This window comes from Dendropsophus ebraccatus, chromosome 2 (genome assembly GCF_027789765.1).
Source record: "Dendropsophus ebraccatus isolate aDenEbr1 chromosome 2, aDenEbr1.pat, whole genome shotgun sequence".
In the NCBI taxonomy this organism is placed as follows: domain Eukaryota; kingdom Metazoa; phylum Chordata; class Amphibia; order Anura; family Hylidae; genus Dendropsophus; species Dendropsophus ebraccatus.
Window position 1 is genome coordinate 215,402,343 of NC_091455.1, and position 19,281 is coordinate 215,421,623.

General features: G+C 51.0%; 1 protein-coding gene across 1 annotated transcript in view; it reads left to right on the forward strand.

The window, feature by feature from the left end:
• Positions 1-19,281, forward strand: part of ITGA8 (integrin subunit alpha 8) — a 133,586-nt gene that overhangs the window by 39,511 nt on the left and 74,794 nt on the right. Inside the window, exons 8-11 of the mRNA XM_069959473.1 lie at positions 1,954-1,998; positions 12,158-12,201; positions 13,788-13,844; positions 16,685-16,737. Of these exons, the coding sequence (XP_069815574.1) occupies positions 1,954-1,998; positions 12,158-12,201; positions 13,788-13,844; positions 16,685-16,737 (199 nt within the window). The remainder of the gene's footprint in view (positions 1-1,953; positions 1,999-12,157; positions 12,202-13,787; positions 13,845-16,684; positions 16,738-19,281) is intronic.

Sequence of the window (19,281 nt, forward strand, 5' to 3'; positions counted from 1 at the left end):
CATGTCGGAGATAATCTCTCGCAGAGACGCAACCCAATGTTTATTAACACTGAAAATATACAGAGCGTCCTCCCATCTATAGAGAGGAAATTAATTCCTTCACCTCCGGAGGACACGCGGGGTCCACTGTGCGGAGGCTTGTAGACAATGCTAGAAGTGACTCCTTATTGAGGGGGAAGTGAGCACCAACCTGTCTGCTCGGCACTCTCTTCCCCCTCATTTGCTGGTCGTTGCCTGTCCTATTACACGCAGAGACACAGAGCGGGAGGGGCCACCTAGACCATACTTAGATCACCTGGATTGCCCATTGAAGTTGGTGGCTCCTATTACACGGAGTGCCATGATTTTTCAAAATTGAAAGACCCAAGTCAGGTTCTCCAGGACTATAGAGTTGATGTCCTATAAATCAGAGTGATGGAGGTCTTGATCTTAGAACCAAAGCCCATCAGCTGATTGGAGGCTTGGTTACCAGGCACAGCTCCATACTTTTAGTAGTGGCCATGTCTGGTACTGCAGCTCAGTGCAGCTCAGTCCCAAGTGGAGCGGTTTACGCTCTATGTAGTGTGCCGGTGACGTGGACGAGTTATGAACTTTTACATTTTTTGTACTGTAGGATAAAATGGGATTATGGGATAATCATTGCAGCAATCGTCCCGACAATCAGCCCCATAATTCCTTCCTTTTAATTTTCAGAGTAATTTCTGAATGGAATGGGGGGTAGGCAGTCATATTGTCTCCCGGCAGACCACAGTGACCGGCCATGTGTCTCCGCTCCACTGTCGCTATAAACCTGCCATTATAGGAGCTAAGGTAGAAATTAGACAACGTATAATATAATCCGCCCTGTTCCGTATGGTAAACAGGCCTAGCCTTCCTTATGTCTGGTGTATACCCGTGCATTGGGGCTGATGGGCCCGATGCGTTCTACGTGTTTACATGTGTAATCAGCATTGTGGCTTCTCATTGGCCGCGCACCGGTTCCGGTTGGCGATAAAATATCTCCGGGGGTAATTGTCTTCCATATATACATAGAGGAGACACTGCTTACTGTGTAATCTATGGCTTCCCTCCCTCTCATCTGGTTGTTAGAGCAGAATGTGAGGCCTGTTGTGATGTGGCCATTTATAATGGATTGTAATAGGACTAATTGCAACCATTCACTTGTACATAATGAGATGATTATGGCGGCACTGTAACCTTCCTGTACCGTGTCAGCTCGCGTTATAATCTGTACAATTTTTTATGGTATAGTCATTGTGTGTTTGTAGCATCAGATTCCGGCTTGTTTCTTGCACTCGGTCCCCATCTGCTCCATGTTTTCAAGACTTAGCTCTCCATGCAATAAATCATATTCACTACATACGCTCTCCATGTGCATGAGCTCAGTAGTCCTGGATATTCATGAGAAGCAAAAAACTCCGCCCACCAGCTGCTGATTAGCAGTTATCTATCCATGCTGTGTATAGGCAATCAGCTGTCAATCATCAGCTGGAGGGCGGGGGAAGGGGTGTGGCAAGAATCCTATTCTCCTGCATATTAGGAGAACGGCTGAACAGAATGATGTCAGTAATACAGCGATCTGTTCAGCATTTATAGCACTAGTTGATGCAGAATAAACCTAGTGACTGATTCCTTTAAAAGTAAAAAATGAAACCTATCAGTACTTTAAATGCTACACTTAAAGGAGTATTCTGGCAACCAGTTAATTTGCAAAAAAATTTGGCTTCAAGTCCCCTTTAAAGTGAAAATTACAACCTGTGGGCACCTTGTAGCCTATACTGTCCTGTAGAACTTTCCTTATATTATTGTATGCAGCATCGTGTACTGTGTTATACTATGCAAGACCTTTCCTGGCGCCATCCATGTTTTCTGTGCTGGTTTATTATGCCTGTATCATGATGTGTTCTGTAATACTGAATTGATTTTGTATCTCTTCTTAATTGTCCTTAACAGGGTATTCAGTGGCCGTGGGAGAGTTTACAGGCGATTCTCAGCAAGGTAATGTACTAACCTCAGACCACAGAGCTGAGTGCATTAGGGTTCTCCTCGGAGCCGGGAGCTTTGTACAGTGTCAGGGATGGATCTCTGGTCTCTGCTATCAGACCATTAAATATTAAAGCTTGGCTGCCATTACCAGCAGAGGCAGAAGGTGGGATGGGGGGCCGGATGGTTCAGGGACCTCAGGAATATCTCCGCAACCAAGAACAGCCAGACTGGACCTGTCGTGTTTCCTCCTATTGCAGCAGAGATGGTGCTATATTACTGCAATGTATCATCTGTATCACCCTCCAAAACATATTAGAATTACTATTATAATATAATAGAATATTAAAAATACAGTTTCTACGTTATCCTCCTTATTTAGATTATGTAGCATGAAAAATTCACTTGGTGCATTATCTACGTTAGTAAAGGGTCCTGAAACAATATTTCTTCTATTAAAGGGGAATTTTTCTTTCTTTTGGTATCAGAAATTTATATAGATTTGTAATTTACTACTATTTAAAAATCTCCAGTCTTCCAGTACTTATCAGCTGCTGTATGTCCTGCAGGAGGTGGTGTATTCATTTCTCTCCAGTCTTCCTGTGCTTATCAGCTGCTGTTTGTCCTGCAGGAAGTGCTGTAATCTCTCCAGTCTCTCTCTCACAGTGCTCTCTGCTGCCACCTCTGTCCATGTCAGGAACTGTCCAGAGCAGCAGCAAATCCCCATAAAAAACCTCTGCTGCTCTGGACAGTTCGTGACATGGACAGAGGTGGCAGCAGAGAGCACTGTGTCAGACTGGAGAGAATAAACTACTTCTTGCAGGACATGCAGCAGCTGATAAGTACTGGAAGACTGGATATTTTTAAATAGAAGTAATTCACGAATCTATGTAACATTCTGAAACCAGTTGATTTACAAGAAAAAGATTTTTGCCGGAGTACCCCTTTAAAGCAAACAAGTACTTTAATTTTTAGAACAGATTGGATTTTATTTTTATGTTCAGATTTTTTCACCGTTTTATTGACGATTTACAAAAATGAGAACCTGGCGTTTTTTAGTTTGAGATGGGACAGAACATGTAGACTGGGGGGGGGGGGGGCAGGAACCGCTCTAACAGGAACCAGCTGTCCCCCAACCTGTCTGCATGTGGGGAGGGTCTCAGAGCTGTAGATGAAAGGCCCGGCCGCTGCCACTTCCACCCCATAACAAGCTGTTTCTGATGGCGGATCACATTGATTGAGTGTGTTTTGGATATAGACTTCCTCTGGAGCAGCCGTCCTCATGAGCTCTTTGTCAGATCTCAGAGTTATTCTTACTGCTGCACGAGGGCACGGCCATAAGGAAACGGCCAAGGAAACTGCTGGGATGTGTGTCAGAGCAGGAGTTATGTCAGTGCATTGGAGGCCGTGTGATTCCCATGTGCTCTATGTTATGATAGTCAGGCGTGTTTCACAGTTTTCTGATCTTGTTATACTGAATTAAAAGTCTGAAACCCTCCAGCTATTAGTCTAATGCTTAAAGGGGATGCCTGGTTTTAGAAGCATATTAAAGCAGATCCTTAAAGGGAAATTATTTTCTTTCAAATCAACTGGTGCCATAAAGTTATACAGATTTTTTGTTTACTTCTATTTCAAAATATTTAGTCTTCCAGTACTTATCAGCTGCTGTATGTCCTGCAGGAAGTGGTGTATTTCCTCCCGTCTGACACAGTGCTCTCTGCTGCCACCTCTGTCCATGTCAGGAACTGTCCAGAGCAGGAGAGGTTTTCTATGGGGATTTGCTGCTGCTCTGGACGGTTCCTGACATGGACAGAGGTGGCAGCAGAGAGCACTGCGTCAGACTGGAGAGAATACACCACTTCCTGCAGGACATACAGCAGCTGATAAGGACTGGAAATTTTTAAAAAGAAGTAATTTACAAATCTCTATAAGTTTCTGACACCAGTTGATTTAAAAGATTTTTTCCCCCTAGAGTGCCTCTTTAATCTGGCCATACACAATTAGATTGTCAGCCCAACACATAGATTTCTGCAGAATCAGATGACGATCTAATGTGTATGGTGCCCCCCTGATGACATATGACAGGTGAGAAAACTGTCTGGCAAGTTAGATGTACACAACCCAATACTTTTTCTAAAGGTGACCTATCTCCCTATTGTAAATTGATGCCCGCTCAGCCAAGCCAGGTGTGCATGTGTATAGGGGGATCAGGAGAGAGAGCCATCAGCCCAATGGATGTATCCGACAGTGAGTCCTCCACAGGCCCATGCGAGAATTGGCCCCATTGTTTCCATTCAGTATGATTGCTATATTCGACACTGCCCCCCCCCCCCCCCCTCATTATTTTTTATAATTTCCACCACCTTTTATAATGGACGTCTATATTCCGGCATTATCTCCTGCCGTCTCTGGTTCCTGTTTGTGAGTCCCGGCACTTGATGGCTTCCAGTAGCGCTGGGCAGATAGTGGAGTCTGTGTACATGTATATACAGACTATAGACAGATGAAGCAGACGGAGGACCTAACCACAGGCTGGGAGTATAACACCGCGCTGCTGCTGCTGCTGCCAGTCATATATAGCGGTAATGAGAAGCAGAGATGCGGTCACCCACGTGAAGAAGCCAATAGAGAAACCAATAAAACCAATGTGATTGTGCAGTTACAGATATAGTCTGGACATTGCGACTCTTATATACAGGGAACGCAGCACCAGGAGATTACACATTGTTTATATCAGATGTCTCATTACATATAACTCTCAGCATGTTAGACAGATCTAACCTGCTGATATATCTCTATTGTACACGGGGCGCCGAGGAGGAGGGTATGTCTGTTACCTTGATCCTTGGCACCATTTTGCTGTTTATACTGGGACAGACTTAGGGCCCTATATCCACCGCATGATTATCGTTCAGATTATCGTTAAATCGTTCGAATCTAAACGATAATCGTTCGGTTGAAATGCAGTTAACGATTAATGACCGAACAAGAAATCGTTGATCGCTTTATAAGACCTGGACCTATTTTTATCGTTGCTCATTCGCAAAACGTTCACAAATCGTTCGCATTGAATAAGACGTCATTCAGTGGTTCGCAGTAGATACGAACGCAATAGTGAAGAAATAGCGAAGAAAAAACGATTGCAAATACGATCATTACATACGATTATCGTTCCATGGAAATAAATGAACGTTTTCAGGTCTTTTGCAATAGCGGTAGTTTGAGATCGTTAATCGTTAACGATTATGCAAATGATATCATCCGGTGGAATAGGGCCCTTAGAGCCGTGTCATTGTGATTATTTGCACTATGGTACTACAGAGACCAGGAAACAAAACTGCTTTGTACGGATTTCTCATGCCGCTCCCTGTCTCCTCAGGAGGAGCTGTATTACTTGCAGGCCTGCATTTAGAGTTCATGCTGCCCTAGGCACTTTGCACGCAGAGGCGCCCCCCCCCCCCACACGTTGCTGTACATGCATGGTATATACCCTGGCACTTGGGTGTTGCTCTGCTTGATGCCCGCTGTTCTCATCAAACAGACGTAATGGAGGGAGGAAGGAGGCCGGGGACGTCTTAGTTTGGGGATCGGTTCTGTCCAGTGTGGGACTGGGGGACCTGGGGCCCACCAATATACAACCAGTGAGACACGACATGCTGACCCGCTCCTTTCCTGAATTCATCTGTATCTGTGACAAATCTCAGAACACCCTCCATTTATACAGCTCTCAGGGTATGCTGGGAGTTGTAGTCTCTGAGAGGACAACCCTGTAATAAATCACTGTGTGCAGAGGCTCCTGGTGGCTGCAATCTGTGGGTGACAACCATCAGCCCTGAAGGTCCAGTAATACATCTGTCTACAGCGGCAGCTATCAGAGGATTGTAGTGCTGTACTATAACTCCCAGCATATCCTGAGGGCCGCAGACTGTCAGTACATGCTGGGAGTTGTAGTGCCTGCAGCTGTTGTAGTTGGGTCCTAGGTGCATTATACACTGGATGCTTTGTGGCACATAAGAATAAAGAGATCTGTGGTGGCTCAGTGCTGGGAAGTGACCCCAGAACATCACTAATAGGGGATAGAACAAAAACATCTCCCCCTATCCCTATTAGTGATGTTCTGGGGTCACTTCCCTGCACTGAGCCCCCACAGATCTATGTATTCTGATATGCCACAAAGCATCCAGTGTATGATGCACCTAGGACCCAACTACAGCAGCTGCAGGCACTATAACTCCCAGCATATCCTGAGGGCTGCAGACTGTTCTGGGAGTTGTAGTGCATGCAGCTGTTGTAGTTGGGTCCTGGAGGCGTTGTGGGAAATCAGAATACATAGGTCTGTGGGGGCTCAGTGCAGGGAAGTGACCCCAGAACATCACTAATAGGGGATAGGGGGAGATGTTTTTGTTCTATCCCTATTAGTGATGTTCTGGTGTCACTTCCACACACTGATCTCCCACAACGCCTCCAGTGTATAATGCACCTAGGACCCAACTACAACAGCTGCAGGCACTACAACTCCCAGCATTTACTGACAGTCTGCAGCCCTCAGGATATGCTGGGAGCTGTAGTGCCTGCAGATCTTGTAGTTGGGTCCTAGTTTAAAAGTTTGCGCTAGTGTACTGTAGTGACCGCAGGGCTGTGTCAGTACACTACCGCAAATACACTGACCCATTGAGACCCCAATGGTACACAGGCTCTGCACACTATAGAAGTGATTACAGTGCAGTTACTAATGACTCACAGGTGACGTCTTCTCAAATTGCCGTCGCTCACTTTTTGCTTTCTTCTCCATATGGCGCAGCATCATGAAGGCTGGGGTCAGGGGAGACGCTGAGGGTTAGGTGGAGAGGCTGGGGGGGGGCAGGGGAGAGGCTGGGGGGCAGGGGAGAGGCTGAGGGTTAGGGGGAGAGGCTGAGGGTTAGGGGGAGAGGCTGGGGGGGGCAGGGGAGAGGCTGGGGGTTAGGGGAGAGGCTGAGGTTTAGGGGGAGAGGCTGGGGGGGGGCAGGGGAGAGGCTGAGGGTTAGGGGGAGAGGCTGAGGGTTAGGGGGAGAGGCTGGGGGGGGCAGGGGAGAGGCTGGGGGTTAGGGGAGAGGCTGAGGGTTAGGGGGAGAGGCTGGGGGGGGGCAGGGGAGAGGCTGAGGGTTAGGGGGAGAGGCTGAGGGTTAGGGGGAGAGGCTGAGGGTTAGGGGGAGAGGCTGGGGGGGGCAGGGGAGAGGCTGGGGGTTAGGGGAGAGGCTGAGGGTTAGGGGGAGAGGCTGGGGGGGGCAGGGGAGAGGCTGGGGGCAGGGGAGAGGCTGAGGGTTAGGGGGAGAGGCTGGGGGTTAGGGGGAGAGGCTGGGGGGGCAGGGGAGAGGCTGGGGTCAGGGGAGAGGCTGGGGGTTAGGGGGAGAGGCTGGGGGCAGAGGAGAGTCTGGGGGGGCAGGGGAGAGGCTGGGGGCAGGGGAGAGGCTGGGGGTTAGGTGGAGAGGCTGGGGGGGCAGGGGAGAGGCTGGGGGGGGGCAGGGGAGAGGCTGAGGGGTAGGTGGAGAGGCTGGGGGCAGGGGAGAGGCTGGGGGGGCAGGGGAGAGGCTGGGGGGGGGGGCAGGGGAGAGGCTGAGGGTTAGGTGGAGAGGCTGGGGGCAGGGGAGAGGCTGGGGGTTAGGTGGAGAGGCTGGGGGGGCAGGGGAGAGGCTGGGGGTTAGGTGGAGAGGCTGGGGGTTAGGTGGAGAGGCTGGGGGGCAGGGGGAGAGGCTGGGGGGGGCAGGGGAGAGGCTGGGGGTTAGGTGGAGAGGCTGGGGGTTAGGTGGAGAGGCTGGGGGGCAGGGGGAGAGGCTGGGGGGGGCAGGGGAGAGGCTGGGGGGGCAGGGGAGAGGCTGGGGGTTAGGGGAGAGGCTGAGGGTTAGGGGGAGAGGCTGGGGGGGCAGGGGAGAGGCTGAGGGTTAGGTGGAGAGGCTGGGGGGCAGGGGGAGAGGCTGGGGGGGGCAGGGGAGAGGCTGGGGGGCAGGTGAGAGGCTGGGGGGGCAGGGGAGAGGCTGGGGGGGCAGGGGAGAGGCTGGGGGGGCAGGGGAGAGGCTGGGGGGGGGCAGGGGAGAGGCTGGGGGGCAGGGGAGAGGCTGGGGGGGCAGGGGAGAGGCTGGGGGGGCAGGGGAGAGGCTGGGGGGGCAGGGGAGAGGCTGGGGGTTAGGTGGAGAGGCTGGGGGGGCAGGGGAGAGGCTGGGGGGCAGGTGAGAGGCTGGGGGGGCGGGGGAGAGGCTGGGGGGGCAGGGGAGAGGGGGGGGGGGCAGGGGAGAGGCTGGGGGTTAGGTGGAGAGGCTGGGGGGGGCAGGGGAGAGGCTGGGGGGCAGGTGAGAGGCTGGGGGGGCAGGGGAGAGGCTGGGGGGGCAGGGGAGAGGCTGGGGGGCAGGGGAGAGGCTGGGGGTTAGGTGGAGAGGCTGGGGGGGGGCAGGGGAGAGGCTGGGGGGCAGGTGAGAGGCTGGGGGGGCAGGGGAGAGGCTGGGGGGGCAGGGGAGAGGCTGGGGGGGCAGGGGAGAGGCTGGGGGGGGGCAGGGGAGAGGCTGGGGGGCAGGGGAGAGGCTGGGGGGGCAGGGGAGAGGCTGGGGGGGCAGGGGAGAGGCTGGGGGGGCAGGGGAGAGGCTGGGGGGGCAGGGGAGAGGCTGGGGGTTAGGTGGAGAGGCTGGGGGGGCAGGGGAGAGGCTGGGGGGCAGGTGAGAGGCTGGGGGGGCAGGGGAGAGGCTGGGGGGGCAGGGGAGAGGCTGGGGGGGCAGGGGAGAGGCTGGGGGTTAGGTGGAGAGGCTGGGGGGGGCAGGGGAGAGGCTGGGGGGGGCAGGGGAGAGGCTGGGGGTTAGGTGGAGAGGCTGGGGGTTAGGTGGAGAGGCTGGGGGGGCAGGGGAGAGGCTGGGGGGCAGGTGAGAGGCTGGGGGGGCAGGGGAGAGGCTGGGGGGGCAGGGGAGAGGCTGAGGGTTAGGTGGAGAGGCTGGGGGGCAGGGGGAGAGGCTGGGGGGGGCAGGGGAGAGGCTGGGGGTTAGGTGGAGAGGCTGGGGGTTAGGTGGAGAGGCTGGGGGGCAGGGGGAGAGGCTGGGGGGGGCAGGGGGAGAGGCTGGGGGGGGCAGGGGAGAGGCTGGGGGGGCAGGGGAGAGGCTGGGGGTTAGGGGAGAGGCTGAGGGTTAGGGGGAGAGGCTGAGGGTTAGGGGGAGAGGCTGGGGGGGCAGGGGAGAGGCTGAGGGTTAGGTGGAGAGGCTGGGGGGCAGGGGGAGAGGCTGGGGGGGGCAGGGGAGAGGCTGGGGGGCAGGTGAGAGGCTGGGGGGGGCAGGGGAGAGGCTGGGGGGGCAGGGGAGAGGCTGGGGGGGGGCAGGGGAGAGGCTGGGGGGCAGGTGAGAGGCGGGGGGGGCAGGGGAGAGGCTGGGGGGGCAGGGGAGAGGCTGGGGGGGCAGGGGAGAGGCTGGGGGTTAGGTGGAGAGGCTGGGGGGGCAGGGGAGAGGCTGGGGGGGGGCAGGGGAGAGGCTGGGGGGCAGGTGAGAGGCTGGGGGGGCAGGGGAGAGGCTGGGGGGGCAGGGGAGAGGCTGGGGGGGCAGGGGAGAGGCTGGGGGGGCAGGGGAGAGGCTGGGGGTTAGGTGGAGAGGCTGGGGGGGGCAGGGGAGAGGCTGGGGGGCAGGTGAGAGGCTGATGGTTAGGGGAGAGGCTGAGGGGCAGGGGAGAGGCTGGGGGGGCAGGGGAGAGGCTGGGGGGGCAGGGGAGAGGCTGGGGGTTAGGTGGAGAGGCTGGGGGGGCAGGGGAGAGGCTGGGGGGGGCAGGGGAGAGGCTGGGGGGCAGGTGAGAGGCTGGGGGGGCAGGGGAGAGGCTGGGGGGGCAGGGGAGAGGCTGGGGGGGCAGGGGAGAGGCTGGGGGTTAGGTGGAGAGGCTGGGGGGGGCAGGGGAGAGGCTGGGGGGCAGGTGAGAGGCTGGGGGGGCAGGGGAGAGGCTGGGGGGGCAGGGGAGAGGCTGGGGGTTAGGTGGAGAGGCTGGGGGGGCAGGGGAGAGGCTGGGGGGCAGGTGAGAGGCTGGGGGGGCAGGGGAGAGGCTGGGGGGGCAGGGGAGAGGCTGGGGGGGCAGGGGAGAGGCTGGGGGGCAGGGGAGAGGCTGGGGGTTAGGTGGAGAGGCTGGGGGGCAGGGGAGAGGCTGGGGGGGCAGGGGAGAGGCTGGGGGGGCAGGGGAGAGGCTGGGGGGGCAGGGGAGAGGCTGGGGGTTAGGTGGAGAGGCTGGGGGGGCAGGGGAGAGGCTGGGGGGGCAGGTGAGAGGCTGGGGGGGCAGGGGAGAGGCTGGGGGGGCAGGGGAGAGGCTGGGGGGGCAGGGGAGAGGCTGGGGGGGCAGGGGAGAGGCTGGGGGGGCAGGGGAGAGGCTGGGGGGGCAGGGGAGAGGCTGGGGAGAGACCGGGCGGCCAGGAGCAGGATGGGAAGGCAGGCTGGTTCCCTCCCCCCATGTAGTGCCGAGGTCCGGGGTCCGGGGTGCGGGGTGCGGGGTGCGGGGTCCGGGGCCGAGCTTCCGGCACACATAGCTTGACAGAGGCCGGAAGCTCACAGCTGCAGCCCCGCGGTCCCGGATCTTCTCTCCTGCTCGGCGATGACGTCACATCACGTGAGCGCCGCCGAGCAGGAGAGAAGATCGGGCATCGCGGGGCTGCAGCTGTGAGCTTCCGGCCTCTGTCAAGCTATGTGTGCCGGAAGCTCGGCCCCGGACCCCGGACCTTGGCGCTGCATAGGGGGAGGGAGCCAGCCTGCCTGCTGCCCATCCTGATCCTGCTCCCGGACGCTCCCCCCCCCCTCCCCGGCGCGGACTAGGCACCCGTGGGCCGGTGCCTACAAAGATTTTTTTTTTTTTTTTTTTAAATAATAAAAAAAAGTGTTCCCTGCAGGTGCCGCCCCCCGTAGGGCGCCGCCCTAGGCACCGGACCACGGGTGCCTAGTGACAAATACGGCCCTGATTACTTGGAGCACACAATAAGCCTTTTTGTTTAGACTGGGACAGACTTAGCAGAGTCATGTCATTGTGATTATAGAGTGATGTGTTAATGATGATGCCATGGTACTACAGAGACCAGGAAATATAACTATGCACTGTATAGATCTCTGTATAGAGCTATATGACTTACAAACATACAATACGCTTTGCTCTTCAGATTGGGACATGCTTAGCAGAGTCATGTCAATGTGATTATAGATTTGTGTGTTAATGATGGCGCTGAGGCACTAAAAAGACCAGGAAGCAAAACTGCTCTGTGTAGATCTGTCTCTAATGGAGGAGCTGTATTACTTAGACCATACCTACTAGGCTCATAGTTTGCGCAGATCACTTGTTAGCTTTGCTGTTTAGACTGGAATAGATTTTGTAGAGTCATTTCATTATGATGATAGGGTTGTGTGCTAATGATAACGCTATGGAACTACAGAGACCAGGAAATGTAACTATTCCCTGTATAGAGCTCTAAGAGCAGCCCCTTGTCTCTAGTGGAGAAGCTGTATTACTTAGCGCATACCCAATAGGCTGACAGCTTGTGCAGATAATTTGTTAGCTTGGCTGTTTAGACTGGGACAGACTTAGCAGAGTCATGTCATTGTCAGTATGATCATAGAGTGATGTGGTATTGATAGCACTATGGTAAAAAGATTAGGAAATATAAGTATGCTCTGTATAGATCTATCATGCCGCTCCTTGTCTCTAGTATTGTATTAGTGTATTGCCACTTATGTGACCAGTAACCCCTAGTAATGTAACTGTCTACACATCTACACAACCATATGGTACCAATTTTTTTTCTCTGCATCATGTGCATGAGGCCTTAGAGACACTTGTTATGATCTGTGGGACACAGTTTATACATAGCAGCAAAACCCATCATTGTGACTTTGCTGAAAATCTGGAATATTTTCTAGACAGCGGTTTCCTTATTGTTCTTTGATCCTTGTAACACTGCAGCAGCGGCTGAGCTCATTGCCATGTGTCTTCTCATACATATATGCATATACGCTGCTTTCTTGTTTTGGTTCCTGTACAAAGTTCTTGTCTCTTTAGTATTAAAGAATATAACGTCTCATGTACAACAAGCTGGAAGCTGTATACACATCCATAGAGCTATATAGCTATATACATAGGCTGTGTCACTGTCACTATACTCCATACTTTCCCCTATAGTCGCCTCATTTTCTTCTTATTGTACTGACAGAGTTGGTGGCTGGAATCCCGAGAGGCGAGCAGAACTTTGGATATGTATGTACCACCCTCATCTTCCTACTTTAGTACACTGTTTTATGTGTATTATTATATATTGTTGGTTTTCCAGTTGTAACTATTTCTTTTACCTTTGTATTATATCTGTTGTTTATAGATTTATAGATCTATTGTGTCTTTTATGTGTTTCTATTGTGTCTTTTATGTGTTTCTATTGTGTCTTTTATGTGTTTCTATTGTGTCTTTTATTTGTTTCATTTACTTTTAAATAATATAAAATGAACTATGAAAACTGTTCTTGTGCTTAGTAAGATGAAAAGTTCTACTTTATATACTTTTTATACTTTGGGTTTCAACCCCGCATAATTTTCCATAACTCTCCAGTTCGCTGTTATTGAAGGGAAACTTTCTTGTTTGTGCGGTGTGTCTTTTACATGGACAGCACCTTGATTTTTAAAGTGGTACTCCAGCAATAAAAAAAAAATCTTTTAAACCAACTGGTGACAGAAAGTTGTACAGATCTATAAATTACTTCTATATAAAAATTCCAAGTCTTTAAGTACTTATCAGGTGCTGTATGTCCTGCAGGAAGTGGTGTATACTTTCCTGTCTGACTCCTCTGTCTTTCTAAAACCAGTTGATTTGAAATAATTTTTTTCCCCCACTGGAGTACCCCTTTAATGTAACCTGTGTGTAATACTTGGGGAACAGTCACACGTCTATGGTGCAGCCAATGACCACACTACGAATGTTCATCTGTATTGCTCCGTGCTTCATAGAACACTGCATTGGCGCTACCTTGACATAGCGATCTGGGTCACAAATCCCGGCCCACAATACAACATGTGTTTTTTTTTTAGTTTTTACAGCACAGATCGCGGCCCACACACACGTACGGACGTGTAAATGGGGCCATTGAAAAATATTGGTCCCATGTTCTTTCTGCAATTGCGGACAGAACTACGCGTGTGTCCTCATCACAACAACTATATCTAAAACAGTTACTCATTAAAACTTAAGAAACTTTGATATTGGTTCTACTTACCCTATTAGCACTGTCTCCCTGCTACTGGGCTCTCTGAGCTGTTTGTCATGTTCAAGGTTCCCGACCACCTTTCTGTTTTATCAGCGATGGCCAGGCTAATGATTCACTCGCTGATCTAAATGTACTGGCTCTCCTGCTCGGCCACTTTATCTGCAGTAATCTATCCTCACACTGACAGCTTCTAGCCCTGTGGAGCTGTCAGGACTGGAATTGGCATAGTAGAGCCCAACACAGAACAGCAGAGGGGGGCAGAAGAGCACAGTGCTGCTGACCAGAACAGCCAATGACTGTGGAGGTGCCACCGCCACCCAAAAAAGGAAGTAAAAGCAGGCCTGGAGCATGCAGAGGGGTAGTTTTGTCAGCTGAGAAGACCCCTTTTACCTGTGATGGTGCTGCAGAATTACCCACTTCCTGGTGGATTCTCCTACAGCTGGTCACTGGAACTGTAATAAACACATTATTCCCTGATTTGTGGACCCTGCTGCAGCTGCAATCACAGCGACTTCTGTAGTTACGCCATTTATATATATTGTATACACCTATAGAACAGTCTAGTCTGACACGCCAATCTCTTTTCTAGGTCACCATCATTGACTCTACAGACATGACGTACATTCACAATTTCACAGGTGATCAGGTAATTTTACAAAGGGTGGAAATGGGCTGAACTTGTCATTGTATGTATTTATTACATAGAATATTTGCTGCATAGTCCTATATAGGGAAAGATATATGATTTTAAAGAACATTGTAATGTCTTGAACTGGGAGCAACCCCAGTCCACTATGCATCCCCAGTCCACTATGCATCCCCAGTCCACTATGCATCCCCAGTCCACTATGCATCCCCACTCCACTATGCATCCCCAGTCCACTATGCATCCCCAGTCCACTATGCATCCCCACTCCACTATGCATCCCCAGTCCACTATGCATCCCCACTCCACTATGCATCCCCAGTCCGCTATGCAACCCCAGTCCACTATGCATCCCCAGTCCACTGTGCAACCCCAGTCCACTATGCATCCCCAGTCCACTATGCAACCCCAGTCCACTATGCATCCCCAGTCCACTATGCATCCCCAGTCCACTATGCATCCCCAGTCCACTATGCATCCCCAGTCCACTATGCATCCTCAGTCCACTATGCATCCCCAGTCCACTATGCAACCCCAGTCCACTATGCATCCCCAGTCCACTATGCATTCCCAGTCCACTATGCATTCCCAGTCCACTATGCATCCCCAGTCCACTATGCATCCCCAGTCCACTATGCATCCCCAGTCCACTATGCATCCCCAGTCCACTATGCATCCCCAGTCCACTATGCATCCCCAGTCCACTATGCATCCCCAGTCCACTATGCATCCCCAGTCCACTATGCATCCCCAGTCCACTATGCATTCCCAGTCCACTATGCATTCCCAGTCCACTATGCATCCCCACTCCACTATGCATCCCCAGTCCACTATGCAACCCCAGTCCACTATGCATCCCCACTCCACTATGCATCCCCAGTCCACTATGCATCCCCAGTCCACTATGCATTCCCAGTCCACTATGCATTCCCAGTCCACTATGCATCCCCAGTCCACTATGCATTCCCAGTCCACTATGCATTCCCAGTCCACTATGCAACCCCTAGTCCACTATGCAACCCCAGTCCAGTATGCAACCCCAGTCCACTATGCATCCCCAGTCCGCTATGCATCCCCAGTCCGCTATGCAACCCCAGTCCACTATGCATCCCCAGTCCACTGTGCATCCCCAGTCCACTATGCAACCCCAGTCCACTATGCAACCCCAGTCCACTATGCATCCCCAGTCCACTATGCATCCCCAGTCCACTATGCATCCCCAGTTCACTATGCATCCCCAGTCCACTATGCATCCCCAGTCCACTATGCATCCCCAGTCCACTATGCATCCTCAGTCCACTATGCATCCCCAGTCCACTATGCAACCGCAGTCCACTATGCATCCCCAGTCCACTATGCATTCCCAGTCCACTATGCATTCCCAGTCCACTATGCATTCCCAGTCCACTATGCATCCCCAGTCCACTATGCATCCCCAGTCCACTATGCATCCCCAGTCCACTATGCATCCCCAGTCCACTATGCATCCCCAGTCCACTATGCATCCCCAGTCCACTATGCATCCCCAGTCCACTATGCATTCCCAGTCCACTATGCATTCCCAGTCCACTATGCAACCCCTAGTCCACTATGCAACCCCAGTCCAGTATGCATCCCCAGTCCACTATGCATCCCCAGTCCACTATGCATCCCCAGTCCACTATGCATCCCCAGTCCACTATGCATTCCCAGTCCACTATGCATTCCCAGTCCACTATGCATCCCCAGTCCACTATGCATTCCCAGTCCACTATGCATTCCCAGTCCACTATGCAACCCCTAGTCCACTATGCAACCCCAGTCCAGTATGCATCCCCAGTCCACTATGCATCCCCAGTCCACTATGCATCCCCAGTCCACTATGCATCCCCAGTCCACTATGCATCCCCAGTCCACTATGCATTCCCAGTCCACTATGCATCCCCAGTCCACTATGCATCCCCAGTCCACTATGCATTCCCAGTCCACTATGCATTCCCAGTCCACTATGCATCCCCAGTCCACTATGCATCCCCAGTCCACTATGCATCCCCAGTCCACTATGCATCCCCAGTCCACTATAGATTACTTTGTAATATCATTTTACGGCGTTTAGTGGTTCAGTACTGTTTTGACATATATATATATATATATATATATATATATATATATATATATATATATATGCATATATATATTTATTTTTTATTTATTTATATTCTTTAATAACACTATATATTACAAAGTTATAGAACTTTTTTAAACAAATAAAAGCTTTTTTTTTCTTGGAGAAGTGAATACCCTTTAAAATGCTACCAAACAGGAGGAAACTGTATGAATAGGTAACAATATTAATAATAATAGGAATTATAGACAAATCCCTATACAAGACTAGCAGACAAGAACTTCCCTTAGTTATCAGACTGTTGTTTGGATAAGGAGATGGGAGGGTGGCGGTAAGGAAGACCTCCAGGAAAATGTGCGGCAGCCCGCTGTGTGTAACACAATACCGGCCTGTGAAAAACGTTATACAAAGGAAAAATTAAAAAACAATCAGTGCAACCACATAACCCAAACAGATAGAGGAGGAGATGTGGAGTATGTCCCTTTAAGGCAGGTTCTATTCTCAGGATTCCTCCATAGAGATGCAGGGACGTCTCCCCATCCTTGCCCTTGTTACCCTTGTTTACCACTCCGGCCTTTGTTCACCGGGCCGGTTATGGTTCAGCTCATTGTTTAAATAATTTAGCTCAATCCTGAATATTTACAGATTCTTCCCCCATTAGGCCGTGTTTGATGTCAGGACGTTCAGAGCTACACAAAGGGGCCGAGCTATTGTTAAACCCTTTCTCTCTTTCCAGATGGCTTCATACTTCGGATATACAGTCGCCGTGTCAGATGTAAACAGCGATGGGTATGTTAACACTATCCTCTCAATGTTTGGGCCGCTCGTAATCACCACCATGAAAAATTGTGTTTCTATTTGATTTTGCCACTTAGCTGCCTTTTCATTTTAAGACGGCACGTGGAGGATCATTGTCTGAAATCTATTTGGTGTCACCTTAAAAAGTAAATACGCGGCTTTATGCTTATGATTCTCTGCTATGTCTTGTAATCTGCTCAATGTCACCGGCTGGAAAAAATGTTAGTGATCAAAGTTTGTAGCTCAGATACTAATGGGGCATTAAAGGGGTGAATAATTATTTATTTTTTCACATTGAGTGGAAGCAGTAAGGGATGACCCAGACCCCCGTGCTGCCACCAAAGGCTGTGTCAGGAACTGCATGGTTGCACAAGCCCTGGTCCCAGCACAGTTACCTCTATGCAGCTGCCCTAGTAATACTGAGCCTACCATGCATGTTAGCATTAAATAGACATTACACTGGGGGGAGCTGTCCGTGTCACTAGTGCTGCAGCCTCCCCTGATCTCTATATAATACATGTTACCGTTAGAATAGACATTACACTGGGGGAAGCTGTCTGTGTCACTAGTGCTGCAGCCTCCCCTAATGTCTATATATTACATGTTACCGTTAGAATAGACATTACACTGGAGAAGCTGTCTGTGTCAGTAGCACTGCAGCCTCTCCTGATGTCTATATAATACATGTTACCATTAGAATAGACATTACACTGGAGAAGCTGTCTGTGTCAGTAGCACTGCAGCCTCCCCTGATGTCTATATAATACATGTTACCATTAGAATAGACATTACACTGGAGAAGCTGTCTGTGTCAGTAGCACTGCAGCCTCCCCTGATGTCTATATAATACATGTTACCATTAGAATAGACATTACACTGGGGGAGCTGTCTGTATCACTAGTGCTGCAGCCTCCCCTGATGTCTATATAATACATGTTACCATTAGAATAGACATTACACTGGGGGAAGCTGTCTGTGTCACTAGTGCTGCCGCCTATATAATACATGTTACCATTAGAATAGACATTACACTGGGGGAAGCTGTCTGTGTCACTAGTGCTGCAGCCTCCCCTGATGTCTATATATTACATGTTACCATTAGAATAGACATTACACTGGGGGAGCTGTCTGTGTCACTAGTGCTGCAGCCTCTCCTGATGTCTATATATTACATGTTACCATTAGAATAGACATTACACTGGGGAAGCTGTCTGTGTCAGTAGCGCTGCGGCTGGTGCTCAGATACATGAGGATTTTATTCTTTCTGTAAATAATATCCCCCTATCTCCCCCTATGATATTGCATAGTAGATAGAATGCATGTATGTGTGGGTGTTTATCATGTTGTATAGCTGCGCACAATGCTGTCATCATTAGATGGCGGCCCGGACTGTGTACACATTTCTATGCTGCTGCATATGTCCCTGTCATGTTATATACACATCACTGATACTGTGATGAGCCGAGAATTCAGTGCGTGTGATGGCCGACCCATAAAGCTGTCTGGAGGTGAATGGCCTTTATATTTACATCCATTGCAGTCTATGCATCATCGGGGGAGAGGAGCATGGTGTACGGTAACTCACAGTGACTGCACAGAACTCCCCACCTCACTAATGCACTTCATGGTCAATATTTATGATGTGTAACTAATACCCAGGAGCCGCTCACGTTCACTAAATTAGGACCCAGGACTATTATGCATCGCAGAAATGGACAGTCGCTGCAGAGCCTTATGGGATAGTAGGTTAGAATATAATGGGTGGTGAGACTGCACAGAGGTGCTGCAATAGAGATGAGCAAATTGGCTCGTAATTTCCCAAATATTTTGGATTCATCAGAATTTAAACATTCTGGATATCAAATTGGGTGAATTAGAATGTACAGGGGTAGGGACACCTGTCAAAGATGGAAGTCCCTGCTCTTACACTGAGTAACAAACCATAGACTTTAGGGTGTCCCTTCTACTGGACACTGAATAATAAGGCATAGACGGTATGGTGTCCCTGCTCCTGTTCACTGGCATAGCCTGAGGGTGTCCCAACTCCTGTACACTAAGTAACAAGGCATAGACTGTAAGGTGTCCCTGCTCCTATACACTGAGTAACAAGGCATAGACTGTAAGGTGTCCCTGCTCCTATACACTGAGTAACAAGGCATAGACTGTAGGGTGTCCCTGCTACTATACACTGAGTAACAAGGCATAGACTGTAAGGTGTCCCTGCTCCTGTAGACTGAGTAACAAGGCATAGACTGTAAGGTGTCCCTGCTCCTATACACTGAGTAACAAGGCATAGACTGTAGGGTGTCCCTGCTACTATACACTGAGTAACAAGGCATAGACTGTAAGGTGTCCCTGCTCCTATACACTGAGTAACAAGGCATAGACTGTAAGGTGTCCCTGCTCCTATACACTGAGTAACAAGGCATAGACTGTAGGGTGTCCCTGCTACTATACACTGAGTAATAAAGCATAGACTGTAAGGTGTCCCTGCTCTTGTACACTGAGTAACAAGGCATAGACTATAAGGTGTCC